Source organism: Zootoca vivipara, chromosome Z2 (assembly GCF_965207765.1).
Source record: "Zootoca vivipara chromosome Z2, rZooViv2.hap1.1, whole genome shotgun sequence".
Classification (NCBI taxonomy): Eukaryota; Metazoa; Chordata; class Lepidosauria; order Squamata; family Lacertidae; genus Zootoca; species Zootoca vivipara.
This window is the reverse complement of record NC_142585.1, coordinates 8,954,684-8,971,362: the sequence shown is the minus strand read 5'-3', so window position 1 is coordinate 8,971,362 and position 16,679 is coordinate 8,954,684. Positions and strand designations below refer to the sequence as shown.

Sequence of the window (16,679 nt, the reverse complement as noted above, 5' to 3'; positions counted from 1 at the left end):
CTTATGTTTTATCTATCTATATCCATCTATCCGATTCCTAGCTAAGAATACATATTCAAGAGAACTGAGTGGAAAATAGTTTGCTAGGGCATGGGCAACAGCTTGGTGGTAGAGTAGTATATTCCAGCGTATAAGACAACTGGGTGTATAAGATGACCCCTGACTTTTGAGAAGATTTCCCTTGGTTAAAAGGTAGTCTTATACGCAGAAATATACAGTACATCCTCTGCGTGCAGAAGATTGCAGTTTCAACCCCTGACATCTCTAGGGAAAGGTCATTGCATGAAAACGTGGAGAGCAGCAGCAACTGGTTGGTGTAAAAATGCTGACCTGGATGGATCAAGACTGGGTGAAATGTAACTTCCCATGTTCAACTTGCTTTAACCAGAAGGTGTTGAATGTGTGGTAAAGAATAGATTTCATTTAACCTTTCCAAGTATGTCTGTAGATGAGGGAAGGGTTTCTAATCTGTGGGAGAAACTCCTAAGCCCTATTTCTCACATTGTCCCACAGTCATTTGGGTAGATCCCAAGCCACTGCAGTAGTATCTGAATAATGGAATCACAAAGTGTAGGAAGCTCCTGTACCCTATTAGCATTTTATCTCTCTGGGGATGGTAAGTTTAGAATCAAAGAATCATGGAGTTGGAAGGGACTATCACTATCATCTAGTCCAACCCATCTGCACAGCTGGAATCTTTTGCTCAATGTGGGTCTCGAACCCATGACAATGATAATAAGACTCTCAAGCCTGTTGCACCTGCTGAGCTATCCAGCTTGGACATGAGCAGCCTTTAGATTTTTCCACTCCCTGTGATTCTACTCTTCAAATATCACTTGAGCAGCATGGGAGCAGAGGATGCATTTAGGGCAGTACGACTGGTTCTGCTGTACTGGGGACCAAGTCTAGGTGGTGCCACAGGGTGTCTCAACTATGATGAACTGAACTGAGCAGAATGGAAGGTGTGAGGCAGGGAGGACACCAAATCTGGGCCTGGCACAGGTTGCTGCTGAAATTTGAAAGACCAAAGTCTGCCCCGATGGGAGACTTCTATGAATAATTATTAATTCATATTGTATTGATGGAGTCTCTGCTGCATTTTTGGTTATAAAATGTGTGTGTGCGCACACAAACTTTATTTTATAATGATCTCGTTGTGTTTTATATAGAACACTTAGGGATTTCACATATTATTGGCATATAAGTATTATTAAAAAAACACCTGCAACAGTAATTAAAAAGAAGAGATAACGACTTTGGACTGGTTCCTTAGCATGGGAGTAAAAGATGAGTAAATAGTCTGATTTGGTTTGCCCAGAGATAACATTAATCCAGTTAGGAATTGAATCCTTGCAAAGTGTAGGGCTGTGCAGAGAGCTAGAAACTGTGGTTCTGAGACTGAAAAATAACAGTAAAAAGAAGAAGAACCTGAAGATGAATTTTGGTGAAGACTATGAGCATAGAGAGTAAGCACTTCATGTTGCTGACAACGTCCAGCAATTGCTTTAAAAGTGTCCACCTATTAATTTACTCTGCATTCCTACTCTCAATTTGAACTGATTTTATTTGCCCACAATGACACCATTATATAGCACTGTGATGGGAGCACATTCACTACATCCTCCAAATTGGCTGAGGACACCCATTTGACTTGTCCATGAAGGGAAAAGTAATTGTGAACCCTCCACCCCAACAATTGTATTGAAGCTGCAGCAACCAGTGAAAAGAGTGGTTATTTTCACAATTATATATATTGGAAAAATAGTTCAACCTACTCTGAAATGGCTATTATTAGTTCAAAAATAAAAGTGGGGGAATAGTCAGTGTAGCCCATTATAATACCCTCAGCAAAGTCACTTTGCTGCCAGATATTCCATATATTCTTTTTGGTAGATATCCTCGATTCCTTGCTTTAAACTTTTGTATTTGTATGCTCCTCTGGAACTAAGCTATCAAAGTGAATTGGGTTAAATATTAACTTGGATGAGATTAATAATAAACTGCAATGTGATCATGGTCTTAGTTAAATATATGAGTTAAGAAAGTTGAAAAATTTTAGCTTGGCAACTAGGAGCATCTGGGATCAGGGGAATGGAAAGCTAGCATAGGGGAAATAACTATTGATGAGCACAATTATATTTTAACAGAAGATACCAATGGTTTCAGAGCTCTAAGGAATCAAATTAATGACCTAGAAAACAAGCTCAAATTAAGAAACATCAGGTTGGGGGTAGATCCCCAAGGCTTGGAGGCAGGAAATAAAAGATTCATAAAAAATAATGCAAGTGTTAGAGAAAGATAAACTTATGTGTTTGAAGAAATGCCATGGAGAAAATTTGTATCATTTTAAAATGCATCTAACACCATGCAAACTATCAGTGTCTTTTTCCGATTTGAGAAATGGGGGATTTAAACATTGTAACTCTGCACTGTTGGCATTAAGTGTGATGGTAATTACATAGACATAAGTGAGTTTGGGAAGTGGTTGATTTGGTTCACAGTGGGTTTAAAGGAGATGATTTACCTGTTAATTGTGGGATTATTTAATAACGTAAATATCTTTGCTATAATCAGTCCAAAGTAAGGGCTTTAAAATTAATAAAGGATAAAGCTGGGCACGCAAGGTGGGGGAATATTGATCCCTCCCACATGATGTTTGTAGTAATAGCTATGTATAGTATTAAGAATTGCCTCAATGAAGAGAGATTTGGGAAATAAGGGTCAACATGAGTGGTAATGAGCTAGTATATTGGTTTTGAGCCACTTTTAACTGGGACATCAATTGAAGGTTCAAAAAGGTATTCATTCTCTTAAGTATTTTGATACTTAACACATTATAAGGGTGTTCTTCCTTGTGCATGCTACAAACAGGGAACATGAACGACGCGACTGAAATGTTGCACCCATATTGTATATACACTATTCAGAATATTTGCAAAACTGTTGCTGACTCAGGGATTGGGAACCTCTGGACGTCTGGATGTTTTGGACAATAACTCCCAGCGTCCCTGACCATTAGCCATGCTAGCTGGGGCTGATGGGACCAAGTCCAAAAAGATTAACCCAATTAACATGAACAGTTTCAAATAGTTTATAAGGAATTCCCACAATCCTCTCCTTAGCATACTGGTTAGAAATACAGGCAGATGCTCGCTCAAGAAATTCTTGTCACCGATAAAAGTATGCAAATTGCATTCCACTAGTGTAAGACAGGAAAGTCCACTGTGGCCATAAAGAGATGATGTTATAAGATTCTTTTGCATAACAGGAATATTTAGGGCTGGCCCAATACTTCCTGCAGCTGAGGATGAACAGCAATCCATACCCACCCACCCACCCACCTACCCAAAGTCATCGGATTCGGGCAAAGGTACCCAAAGCTGGCCATGAGACAGACAATCACTCAAGCACCTCTCCCCCCTCCCCCCATTTCATGACACACAAAACCAGCTGACTGACAGGCACTTAATTCAGCCTAACGGTAAAGCTGCCCCTATTGGCAAATGGTAAGTAGAGGCTTCCCTATGACAACTGGATCTGAACAACCATGCTGTAAAGGACCATCTTAATATCAGGAATAACTTACTCTTTAGTACTTGGTACTCTGTGGTTGGGTATTGGGGAGATGCAGGGTGGAAGCAAACACATTGCAGCAGCTTCCTCCAAACGCTGTTTCTTGTTTTCGCCAAGCGTGTCTTGGTTTTCAGACTGCTTCAACCACAAAAACAGAAATCAGTCAATTATGGCTTTTAAAACACAATCTCTTAACACCAACATTACCAACCATTGCAGAATGCAAGAAATCACAACGAATCTCTCAACTAACTGTAAACAAGGTTGCATCCAGACAGGCAGTTTTGGATTGGTCAAAAAATACTTTTAAAAATGCAATTTCCTCCTTCTTCTCTGGTGAGAAATCACCAATTCACACTTCTCAAACCAATATACAAGCCAAAGCTCAATGAAGTTTTGAATTCCTGCATGTCTGAAATTTGTGATGCAGTTCCCTAAAGAGTCTGCATAAAAATTGCGTATATTAGTGTAAATATACAAAAATGCACCATATTTGGGTAAACTGCCTGTATATTATTCTAGCACCACCACTTTTTCTGTTTTTATTTATTAAACTTGTTGTATCAATAAAAATGTGTATATTAGTTTCTTAGGAGAAATTTGTACTGATGCTGATGAATTTTCATGATATAAAAATTACAGATGAGACAATGTGTACTGTATCTGAAACTGACTGGTTTGTTCCTGCCTACATCTCTTTCTTGACAAAGAGCCAGCATTTTGTGACTCAAATGCATCCTTTTCAGTATTGCATATATTGAAGAGGAGGGCACACAGGCAAGTGGCACCTTTATTAAAGAGGAAGAGGCTCAAAAGAGCAAGCTCTGCAGCCAAAATTCTGCTGGGAACACTTGAACTGAAAATGCCAAGTGCCTGAGAGTTGAAGTCAAGCACTTCCTTGTCTGTCAAGCCAGGAAGACCAATCTGCAACACAGGCTTCAGAGATGGATGCAACCAATACTATCAGCACCACATCTCTCATATTATTCTGTGAAACAGACCAGGTAGATAGTGGTTTGCAAACTCATTTCGCTGCTAGCACAGGGTTGAAGGCATGCCTTTTGCTCGGATTTCCTCTCCTTTACGCAGTTCTGAAGCTGGCATTCTCAGAAGACAAATGGTAGTGATGGATGACATCACATTTGTGAGGATTTACAACATCCCCCCCCCCTTTAAACACCATGAAGCTGTTTGGACTCTGATACCAGAAATAGAGCTGTTTCAGCCAAAGGGGGTGGGAGGGGAGTGAGATCCTTCAGACTTTGCAAATACTCATTTTTTGATATAAAACCCCTGCTTCCTTTCTAACAAACACATTTCAGTTTGAAGCATGCTGTCATATCCCACACAACGGGATGCCCCTGGGCAAAAATAACATAGAACACATGATAAAGCATTGTCTCTTGAATCACAATAGATTCCACTTTACAGGTAGTTGTTGCAGAAAGGGAGGACTGCAAGTTAAGTGAATGGCATTTTGATAAATCACAGCTGTTTATGTAGGAAAACCCACATACTTTTAATGGAGACATTGCCCATTTAATTTGGAGCCAAATCTGGCCTCGATTCTTTGGGCACTTAAAATATACCACCCAACAGCATTGGGCAAATCCTAGAATAGACATTTTACAGTATTTTCTACGGTTCACCTCTCACCTAGAAAGCTAATAAGAGCCCTGTTGTATTGGACCAAAGACCTATAAAGTCCACCATAGACACAAGGTCCATGACTAGTAGCCACTGATAGACACTCTCCATGAATTTGTCAATTTCCACTTTAAAGTTGGTCACCGTCACCACCAGTCATTTCCCCTTCTTGATGGACCATAATTCCTAAATTCCCATTATTATTATTTAAAGTAAGTTTCTAGCAGTTGTAGAACCTGATATTTGAAGTCTTTCCTTCTGACTGCTCTGAAGCTCCGAGCATTCAGCTTCACTGGATGACTATGGAATCTAGTAACATATGAAAGGGAGAAAGACCTCTTTCTATTCACTTCCTCCACAATGTGAATAAATTTATCATGTCCCCTGCCCCCCCAAACATGCATTTACTCTAAACCAGTGGTTCTCAAAGGGTGTGGTGTGGAACGGGATGGAAAGTGTGATGGGAAGATTCAAGAACAATCAAACTGTGTCTCAACATGTTAGTGTGTCAGTGCAGTGTGTAGATGTGTTGCTCATATGTTCTTATAAGGGGTTAGTTTAACGTCTGGTTTGCTGGTAAAACTGAATTACTGTGTTGCAAAATGATGCATGTCTAAAAAGTGTGTCATCAACATGAAAAGTTTGGAAACTTCTGCTTTAAACTTTTCAGGGTAGTATAGTATAGCATAGTATCAAAACAATTTTCTTTTTATTTGCAGAATATGGTTGGATACCTTTCAAAATGAGAGGAAGTGTCAAGCTCTCATCTCTCACTTAAGCTACGTATATAAGAGGCTCGTTTATAACTATATTTCAGGAATGATCCATAATTCATTGAGCCGCATTGTTTCCTACTTTCAGGATGTCCCCATGAACATACTGTATTACGTAGTACTTGTGTTATATGCTTTAAATCAAGCACAGCTAGGAGTTGTTTCTTTTTGTTTTCCTATGCATTTTTATCAGTAAAAAATAATAATTCATGGGGAATGAGCAAATTTTTATTCTGAAAGTGTGGCCCAGAGAAAAAAATGTTTGAGAACCACGGCTCTAAACCAAAAAAATTAAAAATAAATAAAGGGGGGGGACACTCAAACATTGCAACCTTTCATTTTGCTGCCATCCTTCCTGCATGACAGCAGATACATTGGGGTGGTGGTGGTGGTGGTGGTGGTGAGGCACTTACCTGCAGAACACTATGTCATATATGGATTGTGCTCCCTCCTCTCCCTTTTTTTACTGTACTGATTACTTTGAGCCTACTTTGACTGATGTTTTAATGTATTTTTAAATATTTGGTTCGAAGCCGCCCAGAGTGGCTGGGAAAACCCAGCCAGATGGGCAGGGTATAAATAATAAATTATTATTATTACAGTCACCTCACTATTTATCCGTAAACTAAAGTGGCAAATAACTGCAAGCCTGTAGTGTGTGTGTGTGTGTGTGTGTGTGTGTGTGTGTGTGTGTGTGTGATTTACCTTGTGCTTCCTCTTCAACTTTGGGTTGGGTTTTTCGGTCACTGGTGTTGGGGACTCTCGGGACTGTCGCCTGTGCTTTGTGTTGGCCTCCCAGGGCTCCATTTTCCTGGGTATGGCCTCAAAGACACTTTGATTGGAGGCCTGAGAGATTAGATCCAGGTCTATCTTCACCCAGAGGTGCCTGCGCCCTTCAAACTCTCTTAGGGGAGAAATGGGTTCACTCTGCAGAAGTTGTATTGGGGATAGAAACGGCTCCTCCAAGTCATTGCTTTGGTCGACGGACACATTGCTGCTGTTGCTCGTTAGGCTGCTGACACTGAGAATGTTGCTGCTGGAGTTCTTGGCTTTGGTGCCACTGCTGGGGCCACTGCAAGATGGCAGGTTCTTGCCTTGTAAGCTTTCTTCCTGGTCGGTGTTTGAGTCGGATGTGGAAGAATCTGTTTCCACAAATTCCCGAGACTTGGGAACTGTTTTGCCAGCGCCTCTATACTTTTTCTTCTCAGGTGCTGGCCCTGTGGTCATTCTTGGCTCTTTACGTGGAGCAGTCTTTCCGGCAGTTATTTTTGGGCGGACTTTTGACTGCTCTTGGGCTTCTTGTGTTTCCTTCTCTTTGGGTGTGCTGGTAATATTTGGTTTGGTCCAATTGTAGTCTTCTACACTGGAAGTCCTTTCTATCTTTTTGGGTTGCTTTTTCCCGGTGGTCCTTTGGGTGGTTGGTTCATTGTGAGCTGGTGATTTCTGCTTGGAACTCTTTGCCTCTAGTGGAGCTTTCTGGGCAACACGGGGTTTGGCTTTCTCTGAAACGGGGTTACGGAGCGCCCTGTCTTTGGAATCAGTCAGAGGCAGGGTGCTAGCCGCTTTCCCTTTGTTTTGTCCTTCAGCCTGTGAGTTGCTCTGAGACTGAGAGCTGCTCTCACCATGACTCTCATGCTGCTTGCTGATGATCATTTTGTTGTGGGGATTGACTTTATTTAACCATTTCACCAACTGCCATTTGTTTGCTGAGGGAGGTTCAGGCTGCAGAAGGAAGAAAGAGGGAGAAGTCTTGTTCCTGAAAAGTTACCAGCTTTTCTGGTTTCTAGTCTGAACCTGAACAACATCCTTCACCCTGCCCCATCAACTGGCAACCCTAAGCATAATTGCTCTAAAAGCATAAGGGGCTTAAACATTTGCAAAGAGATGTGAATATTTATTTGCAAATACCATGTCTGATCATCACAGTCACCATATATACTAGGAGTCAACTCATTTCCCTGGCCTGGTTCACATGTAACACTAAGCCATGGTTGATAAACGAAGGTTTACTGAACCATAGTTTAAACTGATCAGCTGAAGCCACCCAAACAATTTACACTGACCATAGCTTAACATTACATGTGGGCCCAGACTCTTAGTGCTGGCCCAGAAGTAGCCAAAGTGGGGAGAGGAGAGAAGGGGTGGGGGTTGAGGTTGAAATTATCAGCAGGTTTGGGGAAAATTTCTGAATTTGCAGAAATACAAAAAAGCTTTGAGAAAAAAAATAATCCTAAGAGGGAGGACCTCAAAACAGCCTCAAAACATGGTTGAACATGTTCAGTGGCCATGGAATGCTTACAGGAGAAAAGGAAAATCAGAAGGCAGCTGCAATGTTTTGCTGCAATGTTTCATTTCAGGTCCCAGATGTATAAACGAATAAAATGAAATATAAGTCAATTTTGGAGGGGAAGGATGTCCGACCTTTGGTTTTTACCTCTGGGATTCCTCTGTGGGCATGGAACGCTTTCTCACTGTTCAGGGGAGAAAGGACAGCCAAAAGGCAGAGGGAATGCTGTGGAGCATTACTTTGCTGCAATTTTTGTTGCAGGTCCCATATATATATATATTGAAGGGTCACACTTTTAGACCTTGGGTTTTTCATTTTTGTTTTACCTTTGGTGTTTCATTGCACGGTTCTTTGTTGCATTCGCTGTCGCTGGAGCTGGTTTCACTGTCTGAATCAGACTCCGAGCTGCTTTCAGATTCACTAGAGCTCCCAGAACCTCCACTGGAATGTATTAAGACTGGGTTGTGTGCTGCTGGCGACACTAGGCCACTGCAAAGAGAAAAAGACACAATACTGGCTGTTAACATTGCTGAGGAGACACCAGGTTGTCGATACTTCTGCTTTGGTTGATTTTAAAGGTATGTGAATTTCTCATTCAGCTCTGACTCCCAGTTGACTTGGAAAAGAGTTTCAGCAGAAATGATTCTGGGATGTCAACTTTGCCTTTATCCAACTAGCTCACCACCCCATATTTATTTACTTTGTTTTTGAATTGCATCCCATGAAACAATAAGCAATTAAAAAGAAACCCCCCCAATAAAAATATAAACAATAAGAACTAAACATGTATGCAAGCTGATTACATCCAACAATGAAAATGAGTTGGATGACTTCACTTCCAATGCAGATAGAATCTGGGATAAGAAGGTGCACAAGGTTCTCCCCCCTCCTCAATCCCAACAGCAACCTAGTAGTAGTATTAGGCTGAGAGGCACTGACTGGCCCCACAAGGTGACCCAGTAAGCTTCATAGCTGAGTGGAGATTTGAACCTAGGTCTCCCAGGTCCAAGTTTGACACTCTAACCCAGGCTTCCTCAAACTCGGCCCTCCAGATGTTTTTGGCCTACAACTCCCATGATCCCTAGCTAGCAGGACCAGTAGTCAGGGATGATGGGAATTGTAGTCTCAAAACATCTGGAGGGCCGAGTTTGAGGAAGCCTCCTCTAACCATTAAACCACACTGGATCATTCCATGTGATTTCATGTTACTAAAAAATATAGGAAAGAGCCATGGAGAAACCATAACTCTGTCATTCTGTTCAAGCAATGATGGACCTAAACCCATTCTTGGCCTATAAACCTAGAAGATTAGACTTTCAATCATCAATCTCCATCTCCTGCGTACTCCCATTCAAATAAAATGAGGCTACTACAGAATCAATGGGGATGAGTATTTGCATGCTGTAATTTTTCAATTGGTCTCTGAGGTTTTTAAACTAAGTAGGATGCAGGGATTATGAGCAAGTAGCCCAATAAAATGTAATTTATTGTCACATGTCCAAACCTGTTAGAATGTGGCTTCCAGAAACAAACAGAAATTGTTTAAATAATTTATCAACAGAAATGTGCAATCCTCGATTATTATTTTTTGAGCCACACATTCATAATTTATGCTCAGATGGAGGACATTAGGCACCTCTAATACTTGCATGTAAACATTGTAAAAAATTTTTTTAACTAATGTTATGGTTTATTCCACCCCACATCTCCCACACACTGCAGCCAGGGTTGTACACAAAGAGCAAAAGGTGCATTACAATTCTGTAGAGATGCCCTGGGGAGTCTTCATCTGAAGCTAGTTATTCATTTTTGCCTTTGTAAAACACAGTACTAAAATAAAACAAACATTTCTACAGCCTCTGTTTCAAATTGCAACACTTATCCCATGTTTCTTTCCCCACCCTGTGTTACAAATGATAGATTAAGGGTAAAGATCTGGATTGCCAGTGCAACAGATTTTGCTTTCTGCAGTGGTTGAGAAAGCAGTGCCTGTCTGCCATCACACTATGCAAGAATTCTGAATGCGTGACATACCTTAGTGACCATTGTTTTCCTCCAAAATCTTACTTTACTTTCTTGGTGCCCTAAATAATCATTCTTCCTGGACTTTGCTTTACACAAATGCTATCATTATTTTCTTGCAATGTATGCTACACACTATTATTGCCCTTATTTGCACTGCCTATATTTTTGGGTGGGCTATTGGTCCCTCCCACCTGTAATAGGCTGGGATCACTGTATTCCAATTTGATATGTGTTAGATTTTTTGAGAACAATGAAATTTGTTTACAACAGATAGAGAGAAGATGTAGTACCACTGGGGATTGAACCTGGGACCATCTGTCTACAAAGAAGATGTCCTTCCTCAGATAGAAAAACTGCACTTGTTGCTTGGTTGTGGGTGTGGTGCCTATAGAAGTTTCCCCAGTTGTCACAAATGTTCTGACAGGCCCCCAAAGTTTGGAAACCCCTGTGATTTCCAAGGACCAAAACAAATAAATGGCTTGGTCCCATTGAATCTAAGAAGCTACCTCCATTTTTATGATCCAACCTGATTATTTATTTATTTTTTATTTTTACGACTGAAGGTGCAGCATTCTCTTAAGGGAGATATCCATGCACAAAGCCAGGAGAAGCTACTGGTATTTTCACTTGGGATACAGATGCATGAGCCAGAACTCATGCATCTTCTGGAAGTAGAACAAAACATTTTTATCCACACAGGCTTTTGTTGGCTACTAGCTATTAGGTAGAATATTATTATGTGACCCATCCTCCTAAGATGAGAACAGCTATGAGTCCAAGTACATAACTGCTTGATAAATAAATAAGGAACCTCTTTCATTAAGCACAAGCAAAATACTCATTAAAATGCAAGGGATACCTCTAGAGGGACATACCACTTTCCATTGTAATGATGAACACGACCCACATGTGGAGCATGTAAAAGTTTGTGTGCTGGGCACTCCAGTAAAACTGACTTTAGCCTTATAAAAGCACACAAACAGAATTTCTGACTTTCACAAGAGGTAATAATTCACACTTCTGTATCCATTTGCCTGAATGAGAGGGAAGAAAGGGAGAACACCTGATGGTTGATTTTAAGTTTGTAAAGCTGACCCAGGGAAGCGTCAGGGAAGTGAGGTCATTTGCTATTATTCCTTTACGTCTATTCAGCATATCTCATGGGAAATGCATGTCCCCAATATCAAATTATCACCAAAAATAATTTGGCAGTCTTTATTTATTTATTTTTAAAGAGTTCAACTCCATTGCTCCCTTCCCCACCACTAATCCTTTTAGTATGCCTCCCATCTCTGCATTCTCATCATTAAGTCCAATTTAGAAACCATTATCTGTATGTTCTACCCACCTATGATCCCAGCATCTGCTTGGTGATATTCCCTGCAGTGGGCTGAAATCTGAGTAATGCTGTCGTGGTTTTAACTTGACTGCCTGGTTGTGAAAGAAGCTTTATCATGGTCTGCTCATCTCTAAACTTGAAGTGGAAGAGGATCTACATAGTAACACAACAAGAGCCTACTGGATCAGGCCAGTGGCCCACCCTGTGCCCAATGGCTGACTATGCCTATGGTATACCTATAAGCAGGACAAGTGCATTGGCACTCTCCAGCAACTGAAGCATAATGTCACCAGCTGTGGAGTAAGAACATAGTCACCAGGATTAGTAGTGACTTATAGCCATATATTCAAGAATCACAGCAATGCGTGGCTGGGCCAGCTAGTATTCTATAAATTCGTCATCTACGAAGAGTCGGACACGACTAAACAACAACAAAAAAGCCATCCAAGATGTTGACCATCATTCCCTCTTGTGGGAGTGAACTGTGTAGTTTAACTATGTGCTTTGTGAAGTACAGTGGTACCTCGGGTTAAGAACTTAATTTGTTCTGGAGGTCCGTTCTTAATCTGAAACTGTTCTTAACCTGAGGTACCACTTTAGCTAATGGGGCCTCCCACTGCCGCCACCCAAGGTACTATTTTCTGGGTTAGCAGAGTCTGTAACCTGAAGCGTCTGTAACCTGAGGTACCACTGTAGTGCTTTTTGTTCATTTGTCCTGAGTCTTCCTAAGCTTAACTGGGTTTTCCAACACTGAAGCAAACACCACACTGTTCACCATATACACCTTGAATCTGCTGTGAGTGCAGCAGCCTTGTAGTCCACCTTAAAATACTTTTGATAGAATATATAGACATTTTCTTTTTCTAAGATATATTGCTAGTGGGATGGCTGCCACAGGGGCTCCCATTAAGAACATAGGAAGCTGTCATACAACAAGCCACACGGTCTTTGCTCCTAGATACAAGGCGTTGAACACCTGAGGGCTGGGGGCCAAATGCAACCCTCCAAGCCCCCACTCTAAATGGCCCTTGGGACTTTCCCCTTGCCACATCCTCCTTTGGTGTTTTCCCCCTGGCTGGAATGTGTCATTGGACCTCTGATAAGGACTTGCTTGCAAAAGTGGAGGATAGAGATCGAGTGTGTGAAGAAAGTAGATTACTGTGCAAAGATAAAATCAACATGATTTGCTCCACCCTATTGGCTTTTGGGCTTGCCCTACATTAACATGTGAGCCCCCCCAGAAGGGAATGCAGCCTGAATCCAGGGCTGAAAAAGGTTATCCACACCTGCATTAAAGGATGCTCTTGGCTTACTCTGCATTCAAAATAGGGTTCTTACTGAACAGGGTTGGAGGAGACGTTTTCTTGTTTTTAAGAAAACCAATCTACCTGCACATATCTGACTATTGCAAGGTTCTCCACAGGCTTGTGTCATCTTTACAGACTGACAACAGCTCTACAGGACAGCTCGGAGATTCAGGTGGGCTTTTTGGCAGAGGGCTTCCCCAACCTACACAGAGGTGAAACCAGTCCAGAATTCTGCTTATGTATTTTGGTCTTGCCATGTTTACAGCCGCACCTGGATCTTTGGAAGATCTGTTTTTTGTGCAGGTTGTTAAAAACGACAATGAAAAGCTAAACCGTGTGTCAGTAGCCACAGCACATTCTTGGACTAGGGCAGCACCAATTGCCAAGGCAGAAGCAAGCATGCTAGGAAATGTATGTATAGAGCGGCCTAAGCCTTTAATCGCCTGACAAAGAAAAGACCAAAATAATAGAAACAGACCCAGCGTGGCCTTAATTCATTTCCAATCCAAAAATAATTCCAAGAAAACTACATAAATGCCAAATAGCATTGAAAAAGCAACTTCTGAAAGATTACTGGTTTGCTCAAAATGCCCCCCTTCTTTTGCCCATACAAAATACAATGGGGTCCTGTTTGCTTTTTCATCTTGGGTAACAAAACTATGACTTGAAAAATCTTGCAATTCACTGAAGAACTCTTAGCCCTTAAATGGTCCACTTTAAGGCTGAAGCACTCCCCTTTCGTCACTTAGGTTCAACGTAAGAGTAGCTCCTGTTTTATCACCAGCCAAGATGAGAAAACCCTTTTATCTGCAATGTCTGTGCAAAATGAAAGATAAAGGGCATTTTGCATACAGACAGATGCATGACTGATTCTGAGAAAAGCAGAAATAAACAGAATGAGGTACTGGTGCAGGGGAAGGGGGCCCTTATTTTGAAAGATGAACTGAAATGGAGAGATTACAGGTTAAAAAGAAAGAAAGAAAAAGAACAGGTTGGGTTGAACCTTCACCTGGACACTAGGGTTTGGCCATGTGCTTGAAATGGTTTCCTACAAAGATCAAGGGACAGAAGATTGACTGATGGAAGTGCTGTTCTCTCTTTAACAGAGTCATGTGCACCCCAATCTCCAAGCAGTGAGATGCCTGAGCCTAACTAGAGTTTGGTTTCCTTGTAATGAAGGTAAATGGAGACTTTAGGATATATGGTTTCATTTACATATACAGTGGTACATCTACTTACGAATGTTTCTACTTACGAACGGAGCTCCGCCCGCCATCTTGGATGCGGTTTAGATAGGATTTTTTCTACTTACGAATTTTTAGATAGGGTTGCTTCGACTTACGAATATTTTCTCCCAATGCATTCCTATGGGATTCGACTTACAATTTTTTTCGACTTATGAATGTGCGTTCGGAACTCATTAAATTCGTAAGTAGAGGTACCACTGTATGTACAATTTGAGCATGGGAAGCAAGGGCTCACAACACTCCACAGATCTTGCTGTTAGACTGCGACTCCCCTTATCCCTGACCATTGATTGCACTGCCTGGGGCTGCTGGGAGTTAAGAGTCCAACATCTGAAGGACACCGCAGTGTCAATCCCTGACCTCTCATATCACCTTTCTGTCAATGCACCTTGTCAGGGGGACTCTCTACAGGGAGCCTCCCCCCATCATCCTGACCAGCACTTCACCCATTGACAGCGCTAGCAGCGGGTCAGGGGGAATGGAGGAGGGAAGGCTCAGCGAGGTATCAGAGCCCCTGCACCACTCTGACCAACAAGTGGAGGAGGGACGGCTCAGGGAGCCAGCAAGGGGAAGAAGGGGCACCGCTGCTTCCGGCACCCGAATTGAGGCGCGCCCCCAAATGTAGGTCTAGGGTCCCCAGGCTATTATGCTGGCCCAGAAGCAGACGGGCGCCATTGCTGGATTCTGAGAGTGACTAGGAGGTCATGTTTTCTGCTATCTCTGCACTGTAAATAGTATGCACAATAAAACCCTTAAAGACAGAACGGACTGGAGCGTCTTTACTCAGGAGTAGCGCAACAACTCCCTAACACACCTCAAAAAGTGATATTGAAGATCTGGAAAAGATACAGAAAAGGGCATCCAAAATGATCAAGGGGGTGTAGCAACTCCCCTATGAGGAAAGGTTAAAACTGTTAGGGATTTATAGTTTAGGGGGGGGGGGAAATGTCAAGTAAGGGAAAACATGACAGAGGTGTATAAACCATGCCTGGTGTTTAGAAAGGGAACAAAGTAAAGTTTTTCTCCTTTCATAAACCTAGATCTTGGGGTTCATCTGATGAAGCTTAATGGCGATTCAGGAAGTACTCCTTCACATATTGCACAGTTAAAACGATCCATTTGCTTCCAAAAGATTTGGTGATGACCACTGTCTTGGACAGCTTTAAATTAATAGCCTTATCCTCTATAACTGACAACCAGCCATGATGTCTGTATTACCTCTGGTATCAGAGACGACATGCCTCTGAATAGGAGCTTCTGGGGATTGTGACTGGGAGAAGGCTGTTGGGTGGTCATGCCCTGCTTGTGGGGTAGCAGACCCTCCAAGTATCCCTATTTTCCAGGGACGTCCCTGATTTAGCGGAGCCATCCCAGTTTCCAATTTGATACCAAAATGTCCCACTTTCCATTAGGATGTCCCTATTTTCATTGGAGAAATGCTGGAGGGAATGGAGTTATCTGACTCCCGAGCTGTCTGAAGGCAATCCTGTATAGGGAAGGTGCTTTTAAAAAATGTTTTATTATGTTTTTATATGTGTTGGAAGCTGCCCAGAGTGGCTGGGGCAACCCAGTAAGAAGTGTGGGGTATAAATAGTAAAATTATCATTATGGAATGGGACATCCCTATTTTCATTGGAGAAATGTTGGAGGGCATGGGGTTGCTATAGGCATCTAGTTGGCCACTATGAGAACAGAGGGGCCCATGAACTGTTCCAGCAGGAACTGTTCCTACTAGAGTCTGGATAGTGGGGACAAGGGATGGGTAAGAAAATTAAAATACTTCTCATTTAAAGGTGGATCTCTCTACTTAGCACTTTCTAAAACACCAGTCATTCTTCAAAAACAGCACCTTTCTTAATTCTGCAATGCAGTTCTGCATCCAAGTAATGTGGACAAAAATGGATATATAGTAGGGCAAAATGTGCATAAAAATACGTTTATTAGTGATAGCATATCCAAATGCAATGTATAAGGGAAAGTGCATACAAAATGAGTTTGTTTTGAGAAATGCACACTGAAATTGCTAGTGAATTTTCATGAGAATTTTATTTTTTATTTAATCACAAATGGATGTGGAAATGCTGGAGAAGTGAATGCGAGACTGGAAAAATGACAAATGGAAAGAAACCAAAGCTGATACCCATTGCTAGCGATGACTACAGGCCTTGGAGACCATGTCCATAAAAAGGCCTGCTTTCCCCTCATTTCATGTGCAGCTTAAGTCAATCAGATATAAAGAAGTGAAGCTGTGTTATAAGACTCAGAGCACGGGCCCATCTGGCCCACTGTTGTTTCCTTGGATCAGCAGGAGCTCTTGAAGGCTTCACCGATAGGCCCTTCCCAGCATTGCTAGCAAAAATGGAGAGTGAACCTGTGGCCTTCTCCACTCCACAGAATCTCCTGTTGCACTAGGGCTATCTGCTTCTCTGTGCCAAATCTATTATTTGCTGTTGGATCAAACACTCGATAGCTACCAAGAGC

At 41.8% G+C, this 16,679-nt stretch overlaps 1 protein-coding gene across 8 annotated transcripts in view; it reads right to left on the bottom strand.

Annotated features, from left to right (window-relative positions):
• The window catches only part of AFF2 (ALF transcription elongation factor 2), a 391,123-nt gene that overhangs the window by 23,742 nt on the left and 350,702 nt on the right, over positions 1–16,679 (bottom strand). For 6 of the 8 annotated variants that reach the window (XM_088664445.1, XM_060270428.2, XM_088664443.1 and 3 more), the window contains 3 exons: positions 8,607–8,769; positions 6,699–7,715; positions 3,587–3,711 (listed from right to left, as the gene is read on the bottom strand). In XM_088664445.1, the coding sequence (XP_088520571.1) occupies positions 3,587–3,711; positions 6,699–7,715; positions 8,607–8,769 (1,305 nt within the window). The remainder of the gene's footprint in view (positions 1–3,586; positions 3,712–6,698; positions 7,716–8,606; positions 8,770–16,679) is intronic. The other 2 variants (XM_088664444.1, XM_035113216.3) reach the window with 1 other exon arrangement.